At 38.9% G+C, this 19,093-nt stretch overlaps 2 protein-coding genes across 14 annotated transcripts in view; one reads left to right on the top strand and one right to left on the bottom strand.

Annotated features, from left to right (window-relative positions):
• Positions 1-18,756, bottom strand: part of DCP1B (decapping mRNA 1B) — a 44,880-nt gene extending 26,124 nt beyond the window's left edge. The window contains exons 1-3 of one of the 2 annotated variants that reach the window (XM_014937312.1): positions 18,545-18,756; positions 17,535-17,575; positions 14,886-15,013 (exon numbers count right to left, since the gene is read on the bottom strand). In XM_014937312.1, the coding sequence (XP_014792798.1) occupies positions 14,886-15,013; positions 17,535-17,575; positions 18,545-18,703 (328 nt within the window). In that variant the 5' untranslated portion in view covers positions 18,704-18,756. Of the gene's footprint in view, positions 1-14,885; positions 15,014-17,534; positions 17,576-18,107; positions 18,272-18,544 lie in introns of those variants that run through there. The other variant, XM_014937313.1, reaches the window with a different exon arrangement.
• CACNA1C (calcium channel, voltage-dependent, L type, alpha 1C subunit) overlaps positions 4,846-19,093 on the top strand; it is a 504,338-nt gene continuing 490,090 nt past the window's right edge. For 7 of the 12 annotated variants that reach the window (XM_014937306.1, XM_014937303.1, XM_014937300.1 and 4 more), the window contains exon 1: positions 4,846-5,382. In XM_014937306.1, coding sequence (XP_014792792.1) covers positions 5,253-5,382 — 130 coding nt within the window. In that variant the 5' untranslated portion in view covers positions 4,846-5,252. The remainder of the gene's footprint in view (positions 5,383-19,093) is intronic. The other 5 variants (XM_014937307.1, XM_014937304.1, XM_014937302.1 and 2 more) reach the window with 1 other exon arrangement.

The following is a 19,093-nucleotide window of genomic DNA, read 5'->3' as shown; positions in this document are numbered from 1 at the left end:
AGTCAAGAATAAGATCTTCACCACCATCTGTTTAATTATGCCTGGAACTATGCCTTAAAAATCAACACAAGAAACAATTTTTTGCTAATAGGACGGACCCTGAAACATCCCTACCATTTTCTACCAGTCATGAAAGTTGGGTGATCAATTTGCAGACTCCCAGATTGAGCCAGCAAATATTTCTGATTTCACGAGGCAAGAAGAGGAACAGCTTGGAGATCATGGATTGTTTATTAAATCATGTCTGTGGCTGCACTGTTATAGCTGGACTTCAGGCAGATTTTTAATCAAAATTTATCAGAAATTCTTTATGAAAAAGCCATCAATTCTGTAGCAGACATAAACAAGACTGGTTCACTAGAATGCCCCATAAATGGCCTCAAAGCTGAAGTTATGTTAGTATTGTAGGAAACTTTAAGGCCCATTGATCCATTTATTTCCGTAAAGCTCAGCAGATGTAACAGTCCATCAGCAGGTTCTTTACTTTTTGGAGAAGAGCCCAAAGCCAAACTGAATTTGCAAGATTTCCCATAAAAATCACATTCTGTTGATGTTACAAGAAATTTTTAGTCACGACACAGGAATAGCATCTATGTTATGATCCATCTGGCTTAGTGCATTTATTTTTTTCCCCCCCACCACTGGTTTTCCAGTCACATCCCCTGCCATTGCATCGTCAGTTCCAAATAATTTTTAGCTTATGATGATGCGTGACACTGAAACTAAGGCAGGAAGTCTGTAGAGATGCCAGACTATCAATTTCTTAATTAACATGTTGTTCTTACTAAATAGTTTATTGTTTATAAGTTGTTCTTCAATAGAAAGTAGTTCTCATTACTATTTCACAATAGGCTTCTAAAATGTCCACATCAGACTGGAGCTCTGCTGCCTTTTGTAATGGGAATGATTAAAGAGTCTCACCCAAGGAGTGTAAAAGCTAAGTGAAGAGGTATTAAGATAAACAAACGGTGAGTGAAAGTACTGTTCCATTATTGATAAAAATGATAGATGCTGACTGTAGAAAGGTTAAGGGAAGAAGTCTGCAGCATGGCTAAAAAAAAATAATCCAAATATCCTCTGTCAACAAAAGCATTCTTCCTGTGAAAAAAAATCCGTCAGAGAATGGCTCAGTGAAAAAGAAATGTTAACTCCTCAACATTTGAAACTACCTGTACTAGCTTACCAGTGCTCTATACTCTGCTAACTTTCTATAGCAAACCATAAAACATGTCTTCAATCCACTGAAATGAAGCCAGGCCCTGATCCACAGGAATCACCTAAACATAATACAAAAATGCCATTACACACATCTAAGCTAAAAATACATCCCTAACTTCTGTTAGCAGAAAAAGCTTACACAAACATAACGCCATCACAAATGGAAGAGGTTAAGCTAGAAACCATACTCTTCTTGATTCTCATCTCACATCATACCTAGTAGCTAAAAGCAATGGGAACTCTCCTCAATCAAGGAGAAGAGGACGATGGTGCCTTTCTAACCTGCAGACAAAAAAGTGCTTGCTTTTATTTTAAATACTAGGAAGGAGAGCTGCCTTCACCTTCTCAACTTCCAGCCTTTTTAGTTCCACCCTGCCTTCCACTAGGTAAGGAAAAGCAGCAGTTTCCATTATGTTTCTGGTGGAGTATCTGGGCTTCCAGTGCTGTGGGGGATAAAGCCTGCTCTACTGTGACATACGTGGTTGGGAAAGGACTCATCAGGATTTGAACATCATGGTTTTCCTTTATAATTTAGTCAAATCTAAGAGTATGTTCCCAGTGATTGTTAAAGTGCATCTCTGAGGTACCTGACAAAGGTCAAAGTACATCTCTAATTCCAGAGCTACAGTCAAGATCAAGGTCAAGTTCTTTTCCAAACTGCTGATGCACTTTTTTCAGTAAAATAAGAATGAAGGAAAAAAGAAGGAAGAATATTTTAATCCCATATACGTCTTCAATAGCATATTATTTTATGTTACTTTTTCTAGAAGCATAAGGTTTTACTATAATCAGTCTGATGAGCAGTCACCCCAAATGGTTTAACTCCCACAAAATTATGAACAACTTCAAAAAGGGCTTCATGAGGAAAATAAGCAAACTTAACTATAGATGATGTTTCTAATTTTGATTATTGTGATTTCATCTCTTATTTCTTCATTGCATATCTTCAGATCCTAAGAAATGAAAATACATTTGCAGATGTGGCCTAAGTTCTTAACCTGCAACAACAAAAATTGAAGCTGCTTGTATACATATACTTACTATCATAACAAGTAACACATAAGAAATACCATAACTTTAGCAGAATTTAAAAAAAAAAAACAACATTGAATTTTTCCATTTGTATACTCTGTACATGCCATAACTTTGGAGGCAGGCAATATCTTCATTTTTCCTACACCATCTCTATTTCTGAAAAGGTTTGAAAAAGAATTAAGAAATCCACATAGAAATAGGCAAAGGTAAAGTCAACTCCTATTTCTGAAATGTTGAACATTTAGTTCATATTTACAGCATATCTTATGTGTTTACTTTTATGGATTTGCCACAGCCTCTTAACATGTTCTGTCTAACACATTAGAACCTTCTGCTCTACTACTCTGTAGCCATTCCTTCTCTTAACTGCTTTCAATAACATCTGATTATCTGTAGTTGCTGTTGGAAATTTTTAAGTACATATCATTTTTAGTGATACGATACCATTTCACGGGCACAGAAAGGATGTTCACTTTCTCACATAACAACAGGCAAACAGTAGCAGGTTTACTCCAGTTATGGGTAGGCTCACGCTGTGCTCAACAAGCTAAATTTCAGTAGATGGCTGCAGCTTGGGCCCTTTATCATTCACGTACAGCCACTGCATTTTTAAATGCTTGAAAACTGAAGGATCATTAAATTTAATCTTAAAATGTTCATAAAAATGTTTAAAATATACTTTTTGACCTACTTTCATCTTGTGAAAGCTGCAATTTAGTAAATTCTTTCATGAAGATCCAAATACCACCTCTTTGATCTACCTTATTGCTTTTTTCTTTTAATTGCTATAATTACTTTTTAACATATTTGTACATCTTATTAAAAAATATTTTAACTGTTGAAGTTAGTGTCCAGATTACTATGAACATTAGCAGTTTACTGACTTTTCTATCTTCTTGCACACAAGGCATTCTGTGTGGTCATATGTAAAGAGGGAGAAAAAGAATGTACTCCTAAAATCAAGTTTGTCACCAAGAAAATGCAATTTAAGCTGTAAGCATTTCCTTGTTTTAAACCTGTAATCCACCAGAAAAAAGCGCATTTATCAAATTCATTTTATATTAGCAGCTAGACATTTCACAATAGCAGCACTGGGAGGTAACCTGCACTTTTTAATCCCCGAATACAGAATAGGGATATATTTCAATTCAAACAGAAATTTGGAATTTTGCATTGGGTGATTTTCATTACAGCAATTGTATTATTTTCACACAGAAAGTAAAAGTGCATATTTGATTTTGCTTCAGAAGTCAGCACTGTTTTACTAGCTCATACATAAATCTTTAGGAATAAAACATATCAGCAATCATCTTCTGCTTCCTCAGCCTCTCCCCTCCTACCATTTATAACTCAGTCAGTGCGAATTTTAACCTCTACTTTGTTTTATATTTGAAAGAGAGATAATACTCATGTGAAAGAACCCAGAATAAAAACAGAAGGGAGATATGATACCTTAAATAAAAATCCAATGCTATTTCTCTCCTTTTCTAGTTATTATGAAGTTTCACGAACCTCTTCATTGAGAGATGCTACACATTCCTATATAGAGGATTTAACACTGTATGCTGTTAAGCAACTAATACTGAAATTTTACAGAAAGGCAGTTTGTTTGACAGAGACAAAAGAATTGGTAGAGCTCATCAAACTGAAAGTCCATATCCTGTCTAAGACAATGAACAGCACCAGATGATTCACAGGAAGAATCTTCCTAGTCCCTTTATTGTTGACTTCTGACCTGAAGCATATGTCTTACATCATTTTTCCACCCCCACCCCCCCTCCTCGGCTAAAGGATCTCTGGTTCTTTTTATTCATATAAATAATATCTCTGCTATGCAAAAGGATTACTGAAACAGGCTCCAAAAGACCTAGGAGTATGTATGTCCGAAATAAAGCCAGCAGGTAAAACCCATGTTTGTTTTTTTTAATGACTGATTTTAAGCAATACATTATGATATGAAGACTTTATATTTTATCAAATTTTATTAAAGCAAGCTCTGCAGTACAAATCCAACGACTGGGCTGCAGCTGCAAGCATTAGAGCACAGCAGATCCCAAATATTAAGCCCAATGCTCTTACTAGTTTGTACGTCAGTTAAGACAAAAAAGCAACACTACATTTGCAGCCTTAGTGGAATTCCGCTGGAGCAGTTGCACCGTGTTTCTGTATAGAACACATTCCTTGTCCTTTAAAGGATATGCTATCTTATACTTGAGAAGGGTTTCTTTCTTTTTTTCCCCCTCCTGTAATTGAAAAGTATTGTTTACTGCCGATCTAAGGCTTGTTTTGACGAAGAGAGAGCTGATGAGGCACTCAAGAGCTTGTATTAAATCAATACTAGACAGAAGTGAGCAGCTTGTATATGCGCTGTGGGATACACTTGCTCACATATTTATCTTCCATGTTTTGAGAGAAGGTTACAAATATTTTTTTATATATATATACACACATATAAAAGAGCGCGAGTGAGCAAGCTCACATTCCAAGAGAACTTTTCTGGCTATGTCAGGAGTGAAGTCCACCCCCTAGTAGACAAACCTATTTTTTTCAAACACAAGAGGATATTATCAGAGAAGACCGTGCTGATTTACAGAAACCAGAGATCGTCAGGGCTCGGGGAGGTGATGAGCTGACGGGTGGATGGCGCCCATTATCTTCACTTCTCAATCTGAGTTTTCCTGAAAAACCACAGGGGGAGGAGAAGGCTCCAACTGAGCATAAGGCACAGAGGACAAGAAAAGGATTAGGAGTGAAGAGCAAGGAAAGGAAGGATAATGCAAGAGATATTGCAGAGGTTTCAAAGAGCTGGAAAATAGCTTCTAGGTTGAAAGACCATGCTGTCAGTACTTTAAAGCAACATTCAGATTTTAAATTCTGTGCAAGACTGTTACATAAAATAACTCTAAAGCGAGAAACAATTGACTGAAAGGAATTTACCTTTACTATATATAGAAAATATACTCAGGTTCAGCTGCTTCAACGCTCCTTGGAATTTTAAAATGTTTCAAGCCTTTGTTCGGCAAGCGTATCACCCGCTACCCAGCCACCAGCCAGGGGAACCTGACACGAAGTATAAAGGGAAGCTGGTGCACGAAACTCAGCTTAACTGCTTCTACATCAAACCTGGAGGTAAGAGGACGTTACCCAGTTGTGTGCACGCAAACCTTACTGGTATCTAACCTGCCGGGATAAATATTCCCTTTCTATTTAAATAGAACAGTCTTGTAGAATAGATGAAACCACACTAATAACTTATAGTAATAGTTGGAGATAACCTACTGCGAAGTCCTATAAACGCGCTCACGTTACCACAGGATTTACATAATTCTGGTAATTCTCAAATTTGTGGAGTTAAGTAAACGTATGGCTTTTCTTGGTCTTTTGAGCTTCTAACAAACACTGCTTTCCCACTTCCATTTTGACACAAGAGAACAAAAAAAAGGCATAGGCAAGGCATGTAAGCATAAGGAACAAGAAAGGAATATGTTTTTCTGTAGACAGAGGCTAACAAGTTTCAAACATACAAAAGCTAAAATACTAAATGCACACATGCGCCTATGAAGGGACTAATCTGAAGCGGGGATTACGCCAGAGATTTCTAATAAGCAACTGTCTCTGTAATATTTCTATCTGCAGAAGAAATATGTAGGTATTCATGTACATATTTACACTGACCTGGAAAAAAAGTCTACTTTTTATGCTATACAAGGAGGTGTGTGTGAAGCAGAGGGTACACAGGTAGTCACATGAAAATAACCTCTTAAAAAAAAATAATTATCTGTTCCAACTTGAACTCTTGAGCTTTACTGCATCATATGCCTATCTTATCTTGAAAAGATGTCCGGAATTCCCAGTGCTGGCAGTACACTCTCAGCAGTAAATGTCCAGACAAGCTAATATGTTGGTTATATGCTGACATCCATAAATGGGAAACAAAGACTGTGTCTAGCAGATATATGCAGTATTATACTCTTTCCATTCTATTCAGAAGCTCATCCACAGCCGCAGGGTGCTTGATACATGCTTTTAATTCTATTCCATATACTTTTCCTACCAACTTGCTCGCCCAGGCAGGGATACAGTTCCACCATACACAAAATAATTACCAGCCATCAAAAAAACCTGCATAGCTTTGTTATCTTACCTCCTTAGTCTGTTTCTTCTCACATGACATATAGCTTCTCTGACTTTCAGACTGGACTCCATCATTCCACATAACTGAAAACCTATGGTAGGAATACTGCACTTCTTTGCCTTATGGGTTTTTGGGTTTTGCCACTCTCATCACACAACAGGAACACGTCATTAGAGCAAATAGATGGCTGCAGTCATCATAAGTTACAGTTGCAAAAAGCCACTTTACAAAGGCAAAGCATTCTAAATTGTTTGCTTTGCTCAGTCAAAGACTGTGACAACTGGTACCAAATCCCTAGGGTAGGGAGGGTAAGGAAGAAACAACAAAAATGTCCTTTTAGAAAGTCTGAATAGAAATATCTGTGCTGAATTGGATGAGGTGACAAGGGACAGGGTTTTACTCATCAAAACTTGCATCTTAAGGCCTTCACAACTGGCACGCTCAATTTCAACTGAAAAACATATATTTAAAGGAAAACATAAATAAAAGGTAGCCCTGGAAAAAAACCCCAACAGCATTAGAAATACTTATTAGTAAAAACAATTTGGCTTGAAAAACAACACACAAAAAGGGGATATTACAATTCCTCCTCTGTTTTCATTTTTATTTCTTTGAACTTGAAAACCTAAATCAGAGAACTCTATCTACTGTCCACAATAAGCACAAAAAAATACCTAACACTCTCAACTAGAATCAACCAATACCTGCTAATCCTAATCACATTAGTAATTTAGTTTTTCTGGGGCCTCTGCGGATCATTTAGTCCAGCCTTCTGCTCAAACCAGGGCTAGCTTCAGTAAGAGAATGAGTTAAGAAAAGAAGAAAATGTGATCAACTACAAGTTACCGCAGAAAAGTATATTCTATTGGACTTTTTCAGTCAATTTGGGTTTTTTTTTTACAGTAATTTGCATATACGTACCCTTCTTTACAAAAAATGACCCTGTCCTTTTTACTACATTAAAAATCCACGTCTACTTCCATAGACTCAAGCAGAGTTTAGTTACAGATTTCAAAACCAGGCATATCAGGTTGTATGCTCTAGAAAAGGCAAGGCAGCCAACCACCAGACAGCAAGATCATGATTCCTGATCTTAAAAATCACCTGCCTCGAGCCGGCACTGCGGCACGTCCATCCACACCCGACTGCAAAATACTCTTGGGTTATGCCATCGAGTTCCAATCTTATTTTTATGTCTCAACAGGCAAGCATTAAAGATTTTTAGGCCTCCTTGAAAATTAAAATGAGAGAGAGAAAGCACCAAATCTAATATGAAAATGTATATATTTGGTGGTTTTATGTATAAAAACGTACATCAATATCTATACCATTTCCAAGTTGATTATTTTTCTTGACATTCTGAAGCGATTTTTACCATCTTCAAAGCACATTAAAATCATTAATAGATTGAAGAATAGAACACAAAGGGAGGAACTATATGGGAAATATTGTAGGAAATTAGTAATGCTTTTATATATGTTTTTATAAATTGGTATAAGAACAGATGATTTCTGAGTAGGCAGAAGGAAATCACTAAACTTAGCACTAGACAGCATTGCTCTCATGAAAAAAAAATAAAAATTATCGACACTATGAATCTGGTAAGCAAGTTTCTTCCTGCTCCTATTTATTCACTTCTCTCAAGAAAATTTGCACATGACAAATTATAAAATAGTTAAGTTGGACACAAACTGTAAAACAGGTTTTGAAGAAAAATGCATACAGTGTGACAAAGCTCATTCTGTCTGAAAGTCAACCTTAATTTTTTGGGTTTAGGATCAACACTTACTACAAGATAAATGTATTTTCCGTCTGTATATTTTCCTTTTAAATTTAAAAAAAGGAAAATAATATCTATGCTTAACAGTGTCAGCATTCCAACGCTCTCGGCAAAACTGAGGTTTCACTTTAAGGTCAATAACATCCAGGGAAGACAATCCTGACCTCTGCTGCTGTTTTGGTCTTGCTGGATGCATGATGAATTTTTATAATGCTGATCAAAGGAGAGAAGGTGGAATGGGAAGGAGGAGAGCGATTTGTTTATTTCTCTGAGACAAAAATGTCTCCAAGGTCAGAGCTTCAGGTAAACTGCAAGCATTCGTATTCTGAACGAATGGCAATGGTTGGTCCAGGCAGGCTTTTAAAAAAAAAAAAAAAAAGCTCTAGCCAAATTTGTTTAGCAAACAACAGGCTGAGAAGAACACACCTCTAATGAGGGCTAGGCCATTCTGCCAAAATTACTTTGAATTTCTATAGTTTGAGCTTTCACTTTCCAAACACTTTTGTTCCAAATTGACAAATGTTTTTCAAAGAGTTTTAAATTACAGAAATACTTTCTTCAACAAAACACGCACAGGCCAGAATAATAATTTTGCAATCAAACTTAACCTCAAAAAATTGTTTTTAAGTCATTCAGCTGTGACAAAAACATTGCTTTTTGCTTAATGATGCAGCAACAGAAAGCCACGTAATATTTCTCAATCAGCAGACCACTGAATTTAGAGAAAAATAATAAAGATTGAATGAAGTTAAAAACATTTAAAGGACTTTGTTTCAAAATTCAAAAAGACCAATGAGCATTTGGGAAATAATCAATTGAATACACATTTCAACTTACTGCGTTCACCCTGTTGTTTTTGTTTTTTTTTTTTATTGGACCAGATATTGTATGTTGGAAGGTAGGAGGCTGATAAATAAGGCTCTCCATTTCAAACTGATGTTTTTACCGAAACCAAAAACCAAACAGAAACTCTATTACATCATAAAAACAAAGCCTGGAATATCTGTTTTGCCTGTCTCAATGGAAACAATTGAGCAAGTAGTTGTTTATTGGTCAATATGCAGAAGGCTGAATCTAAATATATACACAAGTAAATTTAACCACCAACTGCTGGCTTCATTCTCAAATAAAAACACATTTCAGAAGAAGAGATTTAAAATACTGAATAATAGATTATATAATATAGTATAGACCAAGAACATATTTCAGTGTAAAAAAATTATAGTATCCAAAAGAAGATTGTTTTTAATGACATATTCATTTTTACCTATCACTCAAATTCTATTACTGTTGTCTCCTGGTTTCCCTTCGGAAATAAACTTCCAATAGTCTTCAAACTAAGATGTTCTTTACAAGAGAAATGCTACTTGCAGGTCAATGGGTCTTCAGAAATGCCTACAGAAGTGGGACACTTGTTATCCATTTAGATTTTTTTTTACAAGAATGAACTTATTTAGAAGGGTGAACTGAAATGAGCCACAATCAGTCTCCAAGAAGATGAGTTGCCCTTTTTTGAGAGGGCTCTAGAATGTGGTAACATACTATTTAAGCATGAAAAATAATAGTTTGATAAAAATATGCACCATTACCTTTTCCTAAACATTTTACAATCACTTGCCCCCACAAATATATTTGGAAAACTCTTCATACATAAATAATTATGACCTACAGGGAACCCCTCCCCAAAGCAAAAACAAAACTTAGGCTACTGCTTTGGACAGCTGGCAAACTTCTCTCTCCCTCCCATCCTAGCCCATCCCATCTACCTGATGTTTTTGCAAGTATGGAAATCTGGCAACATAATACTAAATTTTCAAGTTTCTGATAGACATATGGTGGCAGGTTAAACCGGACAACTGAAACTAGTATGAGATTATGTATGTATCTAGACAGTTTTACCAAAATGTCTGGCCTGCTTTTGTACCACTTCCTGAACCTCTACAAGAGCTCAAAGTCAGTAGAATATGCCACATCTGACTGGGAAGCTTCATTCAGTTTCAAGTCTAGGAGATGATGTGATCAAAGGCCTTGCTACAATTATGGCACAGAAATGAAAAGTAACTTGTATGCCCAAATACATACAGAAACTTGTCAGATAGAGAATATTTGTTGATTTCTCACATAGTTTCTTTCTCCACTTGCTATAGCACAAAAGCACCCAATCAACCTGTATCAGATCATCGTCAGAATTAGCTTGCTAACTATTATAAAGGGAGGATCTATCTTTTCTGGCAGCTGAAATGCTCAAGGTGAAGCTAGTTCTAAGATATGCAACTTAATATTCCCCAAATTCTCTGTGTCCTGTAAACATGAAAAACCATACTCGGTGATGAAATCATAAATCAGTCAACTCAAGAAATAATTCACTGACCAAGCATACACTCATATATTCCTGCTACAATAACAGTTGGGAACAGTTGCGAGTAAATTATTAGATAGCTGATCAGTGCTAAAAGGAGAAAATGGGAGTTATTTTAACCAATAATTTACAGTTATGCATTTCCTCTGAAGTCGCACATTAATCAGCATCAAGTCTTAAGCAACAGGCTCTAAACACTGGCTTTCACAACAAATATCAAAGATTAGGGAAAAAAAATAGTAATTATGTAACTAAGGTTACTCAGATATAGAACCCAGGAAATTTTTTAAAACCCTTACAATCGTTAGATGACCTAAACAAAACCAGAACTACTCTCTTGCTCTCAGGGTGAAAACATTTAAAATTGCAGTCAACTACAGAAGTTTAAAGGTCACATTGAAAGCACCTATTCTATCCATAAACATTCTGTTTCTTGGTGGACAAGGATTTCTGCTGGCATTAAAAATTGTAATTTGAGCTTCCCTCCTGGCTTTGAAATTAATAACCCTAGCTCTAGCCTAACAGATTTCCCAAACTAAACTTTTCCGTGCAATAGTGGATCAGTGCAAACATTAACTGGCATGGATCCCAAATCCAGCCTGAAAAGTCCTGGAATTAAAACGTAGGTGTCTGCAACACAGTGTTTAGACACTATTTCAACTTTAGATGACCAAGATCATATGGAACAATAGAAGAAATATGAAAACCAATAAAAAGATCAAAATATTCCCTTTCATATTTTAAGTATTCATAAAACTTGTTATTGTGAATAATTTTGGAAAGCTTTTTCTATTGTAATCATATATTGGATGCAAAGCAATCTTTACAAAATGATAGCTATAACATGACAAAAAGTTGGCAGTCTTGCCCAGTACACAAGTACCACCTTTGGCTGCCAAGAGCATTTATTTTAGACTATGTGATACAACCAGCATAGATATTCAGTGGTACTGAAATGAAGTTGGTTTCAACAAACGTTCAGAATATTGGAAGATAAAACACGCTGCGCTTCTTTATTCCTCCAAATGCTTGCTTTTGTATTTTTCTGAAATTTACATTGTTGCAAATCCCAAATGTAAGTCCTCTTATATGGGATAGCAACTATGCCAATTAGAAAGAGAGGAAACTGCTAGCTTTGTTATATCTAATAAGAAGATATGTATGAAAAAAGAATAAGAGGTAACAAAGTCAAACAAAAACTTAGAAAAAGATAACTTGTTTCCAGATACTGTTAAGTATTATTGCCAAACTGTCCACTGTTTTGCCAGGTAAACAGCTATTACTGTGTACTTCTTGTTAGTATCTGGAAGCAGGAGATAAAAATAATATTATAAGATTAGGACCTAAACCCCACAGTTTTGGATGAAAATTCCATTTAACAAGGAAGAAGTCTTAAGCCTTAGTTTTGCAAAAATTACAAAGGCAAGTTGTATAATAAAGTAAAACACAAGGAGAATATTCTGTATGAATATTTAAGATGGATCTTCATGTTTGGATGACACCCTAATGAAAACAGATACTTAATGTTAAGGAGGTTCCTTTATTTTATGCAGCAAAAGCTTTGAAATACACAGCAAGGAAGAAAGGGCTAGAGGTATTTGCACCTCAGTGGAGAAATCACCATGTGAACAATCTGTAGGGACCTAAAGAAAACCTGGAGAAGTCAAGTGAGTTGGTAAATAACTTTTCCTATATGAGTCTGTAATGCCAGTTTGCTCTGGAAACATAGATGTTTCCGTGAAAATCTGAGAAAACAAATGTTTTCATTTGAAGTATCAAGACCTTCGGTTTTCTTGAAGAACTAATGATTACGCCTTTGTAAGAGTATTTTAGGAAGATAAATAACCAGGGGTAACATACCCCTATAACTGGAACACATCTGAGACTAAATGAAATCCTAAACAAGTGGATTTTTTTTAGCAAACCTTGATCTTCTCCCAGACAACAAAATTCTCAATTTAAGTAACAGATATATATTTACCCATGATTAAATCAAACAACTAACTGTGGTAAAAATCAGACCCACACACCCAGGCTGAAAATGACTTTATAAAACCAGGAGTACGCTGTCTGGAAATCTTGTTATTTCTTTTTTCATGGTGGCATTCAAGGGAATGATACAGTAAAGAGGGCCACAAGGTCAGGAAGATATCAGATCTTGTGGCTGAGAGATCCTAAACTGAAAGAAACATGATACTTTCATGTTGCCACTGGCAAATTGTCAGTGTAGGTGGTGTGGGTTAATCCCAGCAGGCAGCTCAGCCCCACACACAGCTTGCTCCCTCCCCTTACTGGGATGGGGAGAGAATTGGAAAGGCAAGAGCAAGAAAACTTGTGGGTTGAGAATAAAGACAGTTAAAAGCAAAGCTGTGCACACAAACAAAGCAAAATAAGGAATTCATTCACTACTTCCCCTCAGCAGGCAGATATCTAGCCATTTCCAGAAAAGCAGGGCTTCATCATGTATAATGGTTACTCGGGAAGATAAATGCAGTAACCTCAAACACCCTCCCTTCCTCTTCCTTTCCCCAGCTTTTATTGCTGAGCACAACATCATACAGTCTGGGGTATCCCTTTGGTCAGCTGGGGTCAGCTGTCACAGCTCTGTTCCCTCCCAAATTCTTGTGCATCCCCAGCCTACTCACTGATGGGGCAGGGTGACAAACAGAGAATGCCTTGATGCTGCACAAACACAGTTCAGCAGTAACTACCCTAAAAGAACCATTGCGTGGACAGAAGAACCTAGCAATGAAGCCTTCTGTTTTTTTGCTGTTGCACAATTAGCCAAAAAGCCCTGGACAAGCTACTTGAACACAGGACACTGCTCAGAATCATTTGTTAATACTTTTATTTGAGACCCTGCAAAACTAAAATTCTGACATCTCTTAGTGAACAAAGAACTTACACCTCTCCAAAGCCTCCATGGTTTCTCCTAATAAAAAATCCAAACACATCACAGGTTTTAGTCTGTAGTACTCAGACTAAAGACTGTCTTACTTCTTGTCAGCATAATGACAACTTCTAATTATTCTTTATACCAATTGATCCGACAAAAGTGAAAAATTAATAGAACAGATTTCAAAAGGTAGATATTAGTATCCACACACATGAACTCCTAATGGAATTTCAAAATGAGATTAAAAAAGATCACATATAAATGGAAAAGTCTCCTGAAAATCAGATGGGATAAAAAGCTCTCATGGTACTTAAAATCCTAATGTCTGGTCTAGTCTAGGTTAGTCTGGAAACGTCTGCATTTCTTTTCATTTTCTTGGGGAATTTTAATCCTTTGTCAGCCTATCAAATACTCCCCAAAATAGAAGTTTCATTTAGGTTATTTAAAATGTTATTTCTCAATTGTTCCTACCCCATAGTGTGTGTGAACAACAGGACGCCCTCTTGATATACTTTCCAACTGCAAATTAAGTTTATGGAGTAAAAACGTCTAGCGGATTATCAAACCGGGCTGTTTTGTACGCCATGAACATCCTTTGTTTTCACTTCATCCAGAGGGAACACTTCTGCACCACAGTTTACATAAAACATTTTTGCAATCTGCTTTTATGCATCAAGCACAGAGCATAGATCGTACTACAGCTCTGCTTCCAGGTACAGATATAAACTGTGTATTTGTAACTGCTCGTTCTCATACAATTGCGCGTTGTAACAGTCCGTACGTATATTTGCATGTAAAAGTACAGCTTTCTCATGTCTTCCACTTATTTCTGAGCTTGCCTGACACTTACTCATTCTTTTATAATCATGTAAGGTAGACACAGAGCCCAAAATAGTAACTTTGTCTTTCATCAGGGTTTAAGTTAGGCTCAATACCATGTTGTCAAGAGTTATCCCTAACAGTTTAGAAGTAACCTGCCTTCCAACTTGCTGCAAGGACAGTATTTTGGAGCTGGAGCAGAAGACAGGGTTTGAATTGGCTGCGTTTGTCTATTTTTATGCAGAAAACCAAGATTACAAATATTACTCTAACCCTCAGTAGATCTGCTTTATGGTGAGGCTTCCCAACGCTGACTGGGAACACACACAGTATCTCTGTGAGTCTTTGCACCCGTCATATGCACATGAACATAAGTGTCTACTATTTGTCAGTTAAATGAAGACATTACTGTTAAGCACATTCTAATACTTTCATTAGAAAAGGAACATTTTAGGAAGCACCCAGAGGCTCTTCTCTTTCAGTACATCAAGAGGCAAAACCTATTCCTTCAATTTTAACTGTTATCCATCTAGTTTCAGCCCTTGAAAGCTAAAGCATAATCGTTTAGACAGCCTTAACCAAGAACAGACTCTGAAGAGGAGCTGACTTCTTCAGTATTTAACGCGACATATCACATACTTACATCTGGCATTTCTGTACAGTAGAAAAGGGTCCTGCAGCTGGAAATCCAGGTCTTTAGTAATAGGTTCTGTTCGATTTTCCATGCTCAGTCTGTTCATAATTGTGAAGCCATGCCTTGGAGAAGCTGATCTGAAAATTATCAATTAGAAATCACATGAAGTCAAGGAATAAAAGAAATTACTAGAATTTCTTTGTTGTATAGTTCTCCAAAATAGTTTTTTTAAAAAATTTTATTTTTAAGAGACACTACAAAAATCTAATCTCGTTGCCAAGCAAATAACAATTGACCCTTGCAGTGTTTTGTGTGATCCTTTTAATTATGCCAAAACCCTACATTATGTATGAGAAATAACAGACACACCACTGGTCTCACAATAGCTCCAGAGAGTATGTCATATTGGTGACACTACCATTGGAGGTCCAGTGATTCAGTCACAGTATAATCAATGATATCTGCATGTCTGTTTTTTCACTCCAAGTTGTAAGGCTTCTTCTGAACTTCTGAACATGCAAGATGTTAGAGACCATCAGCATCAAGTTACCCAACCATCTACCCTACAGTTTCTTGCTGGCATCAAAAACAGCAATTAGAATGATTTAGTCATGGGTCAGAGCAAGTAAATTTTTTAACACTCAGGTTAACAACTGCAGACAGTGACAGTCATTCCAGATAGGATTTTCCACATCATCTAAAGCAGAAGAACAAAAGTGAGGGTGTTGACACACTGGAACAGGTTGCTCAGAGAAGCTGTGGATGCCCCATCATTGAAAGTACTCAGGGTCAGGCTGGGTGGGGCTTTGAGCAACCTGATTTAATGAAAGACGTACCTGCCCGCAGCAGGAGGTCAGACTAGATGATCCTTAAAGGTCCTTTCCAACCCAAACCACTCCATGACTCTAAATCATTATGCTCGTTCATGGGGGTTAAACTTCAAGTCAGTTAAATAACTTTTATTAATGTGAGCTATTAAACCTATCGCGATTCTGGCAGGAGATATTCCTTTCAAACTAAGTATGACAATAAAGGAAAAGACGAAGGCTAAACATTTGGTACAAGTGCCATCTCTGGTAATTGCTGGTGGATGGATTTTTCTAGGAAATCCAAAGCACAGGAACCTGCGTGGACTGGTGTCCACAGAAAATTACACAGAAGTGGAACTCTTAGTAAGAATCCTTGTTTCCAACAGTCAGTACTTCACTTAAAAAAACTCAATCAAGAAACAAAAAACCAAAAAACCAGTCCACTTCCACTGGTTTTAACCTAGTCAGAGTCTGAGTTTTCAACCATTCCTCAGAATTTGCAAAATTGAGATAGGTGTTAAATAGGTCATTTCAAGTAAAATGGTCACACTACTCTACATTGTCATAGCAGCAACAACAAGCAACAAAGGCAACACCAGCGGTCTCTAACCTATGATCTGTTGGCTATGTTTTTTCCACAAGATTTTTATGACTTTGTTCAAAGCCACAGGAAATTAAAGTTAAAACTGACGGGGAGGGCAACGTATGATGTTACTTACAGCTCATAACCTGTTCCATACCGTTGCCTACAGGGCAGGCAGGGTAGCAACCTCTGCTGTAAATGGAAACTTCCTCAGCCAACAAAAAGAACAGTGAAAGATGCCAGTTGCTAAAGTGCCAGGCTTCATGTTGTCAGTTTTAGAGTTTTAAAACCAACATACCAGAGAAAAAACTTCTGTTTTGTAGTACGCAACTAGCCACCTCCACCTACTGCTAGCACAACTAAGGGCCAGTTCCTCTTGTAGTGGTAATTATAAAAGCATCTTATCTACACTTACCTGAAAACAACTTAGAAAAATTACTGATGGCGATTTCCACTGCTGCAAAAAAACCAGCATTCCCACTTTACACAAAGCTCACAGTCTCTTGGGCCTCCCTGTAACTTCACACAGGCAGCATCTCTCGCTTTCTCGAAACATTCTCTTGCTTTCTCAGTTCTCCTACCAGATCTTCATCAACATAAATGTTGAAGGAGAAAGTTTCTGCTTTGGTGTCCCATCCCAGCAACTACTGCACAATCTACTTACTGTATTATTTTCTGGTTTTAACAACAGCCACAGGGAAATGTTGGGACACTAATGTGGGAACTCAAACGTAGGGCAGGCTTCATAACAGATCTAAGGTATATGGTAGAATAACTGATGTAACCAACGCTCTGAAAAGCCACAACCAGAGCTGCTGCTAAAAGAAATCATTAAAGACATCCAAAACCTTGGATGAAATATGCATAGAAAATGAATAATCAGACAGGGGTAGTATGAAAGTTCCCTAAGTAGGAAACACAATACTTCATAAGTTCTAGCATTCCCTCACTTTAAGAAACACAGTTATTTATTTCACTATTTGTTTCTTGTTCAGACACCTTTGAAATTGCAAATGCCATATCCTATTTAAAACAACATAACAGATTTCTATAGATTACCCATATTAAGTTTGAAATCACATTTGGAAGTCTTATCCCAATATAAGGTGATGTCTCCTTCCTAATGTTTTCTTCCCTGCATTTGCCTCTGTCAATTTCAGTTTCTTTTCACCCGTGAACAAGGCTTCATTCAGCCACACTCCACCAGAGCTTGCTTTTCCATGTCCACAGGTTTCACCTGCAGACACTAAAATATTAGGTCCTCACCTTGTGTAAACAAACAGTGTTCCCTCCACATCAGTCTTCTCCTGAAGAAAAGCAAAGTTAAGAAAGTTGAAATCAGGGCAGCATTTTGCTAGCCATCAGCGAGCCCCCGACTTTATCCCTGTTTTACCAATACCCTCAATTACATCTCTCTCACCTAAGCCATGAAAAAATAACTAAACCCAACTTCATCAGCTGGTGGTGAGAGACTACAGCTAGCACAGGTCACCCTGCAGCCAGCCCAAGTTTTCGGGCAAGATATGAAAAGGCTAAAGGCTCGACACCACAAGATTAAATGCTGTGCCGGATGAACTCTGCTACACCTGAGGGCCATTTGCAGACCAGGCTCAGGGAGAGCAGCTTCCAAACAGCACCTGCCCTCAGGGGAGATGCTGGGGACAGGCAATGGGGAAACCACACAGAAGGCAGATGGCACAGGTTCTTCACCTGAGCCCCACCATTACAGCAAATCAAGAACCACCTGCAAACAGCCAGGATGTTAAATTACCACAGAGACTCCCCAAGTTAATTAATTTTAAAAATCTTAAGTAGCATTTTTAGCACGCTTTCACACACCTTTTGGCTCCGTTATAGATGTTCAGGTAGCAGAGGAGCCCCTGAGGCCCGCTAGGGTTTAAACCCCAGCCCCTGCCCTGTGAGACAGAACTTTCACAGCACTCTAAGCCTTTCAAAACCCGCTCCCCAGGGGCTCCTCAGGCTCCCCAGGGGCTCCCCATGCTCCCCAGAGACCCTGCGCCAGGCACCACCCCTGGCTGTGGTAACTTGGCAAGGGAGCACCCCAGGACACCCGGCCTGGCCGAAGGAGCCCCCTCACCACCTCCCTCACACCTCAGCCACTGTGGCGCCCACCCCTTCCCCCTCATACGGGAGGGGCGGAGCCTCCCCGAAGCCCCGCCCCTTCCGGGAGTGGGTGGAGCCTCTCCCCTCGCCCCCGCCCCTTCCCTCCCCTCCCCTGCCCTCCCGGGTGCGGGGAAGGGGGCGGCCCCACGTACCCACTCGTTGGCGCGGTGCCCGAAGGTGTAGAGCGCCACCTGGCTGGCCACGTCCACGATGCTGCTGATGTAAGGGTCGTGCTGCTGCAGCGCCGCCAGGCTGATGTCCAACCCCTTGCCCAGCAGGGCGGCCCCGGCCCCGGCCACCGCCGCCGCCATTTTGCCTCTCCACAACAAACACAGGAGTTCCTAGTAGGCACAACTAATCCAGCGCCGAGAGGAAGGGGTGGCGGCTCTCCCCCACACTCCCCGCCGCCTCCTCCGCTCCCGCCCAGCCGGAACGAGAGTGGGCGGGGGGAGTCGGAGCCCAGCCACCGCAATCGAGCGCCGAGCGCCGCCGGCTCAGGATTGTTGCCGTTGGCGACGGGGCAAGCTGAGGGGCGGCCTGGCGGGGCCCGCCCCGGCGGGAAGGGCCAGCCGGCGGCCCCGCGCCTCTTCCGGCAGCCAGCCGGCACTGCGGGTTGGTTTTCCTTCGGTGCTGGCACCCTGCATTTTCAGGCCTTTCCTTGACACTGGGGAGGCCGCAGGCTGGCTTCCTTTCCAGACTGG

The sequence above is a fragment of the Calidris pugnax genome, unplaced genomic scaffold, assembly GCF_001431845.1.
Source record: "Calidris pugnax isolate Ruff unplaced genomic scaffold, ASM143184v1 scaffold1, whole genome shotgun sequence".
In the NCBI taxonomy this organism is placed as follows: domain Eukaryota; kingdom Metazoa; phylum Chordata; class Aves; order Charadriiformes; family Scolopacidae; genus Calidris; species Calidris pugnax.
This window is presented reverse-complemented; position numbering and strand designations above follow the sequence as displayed.